This window comes from Chinchilla lanigera, unplaced genomic scaffold (assembly GCF_000276665.1).
Source record: "Chinchilla lanigera isolate Chin_1 unplaced genomic scaffold, ChiLan1.0 scaffold00071, whole genome shotgun sequence".
NCBI lineage: Eukaryota > Metazoa > Chordata > Mammalia > Rodentia > Chinchillidae > Chinchilla > Chinchilla lanigera.
This window is the reverse complement of record NW_004955472.1, coordinates 2,371,274-2,372,499: the sequence shown is the minus strand read 5'-3', so window position 1 is coordinate 2,372,499 and position 1,226 is coordinate 2,371,274. Positions and strand designations below refer to the sequence as shown.

General features: G+C 53.9%; 1 protein-coding gene across 1 annotated transcript in view; it reads left to right on the top strand.

The window, feature by feature from the left end:
- Nucleotides 1–902: 902 nt before the first annotated feature.
- Nfx1 (nuclear transcription factor, X-box binding 1) overlaps nucleotides 903–1,226 on the top strand; it is a gene marked incomplete in the record, with an annotated part of 64,637 nt that continues 64,313 nt past the window's right edge. The window contains 1 exon segment of the mRNA XM_013522951.1: nucleotides 903–1,091. Within this exon segment, the coding sequence (XP_013378405.1) occupies nucleotides 1,067–1,091 (25 nt within the window).

Here is a 1,226-nt window from a genome sequence, read left to right as displayed (position 1 = left end):
GACAACTAGCTGTGGAAAGAAGCAGGGTCTGGGTCAATCTTTCAAACATAACGAATTCCTAAAGGATCCCCTGAAATACTGGATGGGGACAAGTTAAAATCCTCCATACACAATACTTCGGACATGGGGGCACCTGCCAGTAATCCCAGCTCCTCAGAGGCTGAGGCAGGAGCATCATAAGTTTTGAGGCCAGCATGCGAATTTAGCAAGACTGTCTTAAATACAATTTTTTTCTTTTTTTTGGTCTTTTTGAGACAGGGTCTTGCTATGCAGTTCAGGCTGGCCTTGAGCTCACTTTGTGCCCCAGGCTGGTCTCGAACTCACAACGATCCTCCTGCCTCAGCCTCCGGAGTGCTGCGATTACAGGCGTGCGCCAACACGCCCGGCTAAAATCTTATTTTAACCATATTTTATTTTTGAGACAGGGTCTTTCTACGCAGCACAGGTTGACTTTGAACTCATTACGTAGCCCAGGCTGGCCTCGAACTAGTGACGACCCTCAGGCCTCAGCCTACCGAGTGGTAGTATTATAGGCGCTCTAATATGTGACTTTCTGCATTCCCATTTGCAAGAGCTCCGTGTGTACTGCATGAGCCCTTCATCGTGTTTGTGGACCCTGTCCCGTGCCTTTGGGCTATTTGAGTCTGTTCAGACATAACCTCTTTAGGACTGCACAGGTTTAGAGTTAAAAAATACTGAAGTAGGCCAAAGCCAGGGGCGCTGTGGCCAGAGAAAGGAAAAAAAGAGACAGACAGGAAAGAGAGACAAAGGGAAGAAAGAAAGGGCAGAAGAGAAAAAAAAAGGAAAAAAAGCGCTAGATTACGCAACTCGCTGCCCTCCTTCCAGACTCTCCGCCGCCTCCAGCTATTCGTCTCCCCCTTCCGGCCGGCGCGTCGGCTTGACGTCACGGCCGCGCCGCAAGTACAGGCGGCAGCGAACTCTTCGCGGCGGCATACCTGGCGCGCAGAGGCGAGTTTTCTCTCGGCGGCGCCGGAAGTCCGGGACACGTGACCGGGTGACAGCGCACACTGGGCTGGCTGGCTGCCTTTAGGTGCGGCGGCGCGGGATGGCGGAGGCGCCTCCGGTCTCAGGTACTGTCCTGGCCCGCTCGGGACGGGCCTTTTTCAGGGAGCGGCGGTTTGATCCGCGACGAGCTCTCGAGCTCCTGCTATTTCTATCGCGAGAGTGGCCCTTGCTGGAATGAGGGATAGTGCCTCGGAGGGGCC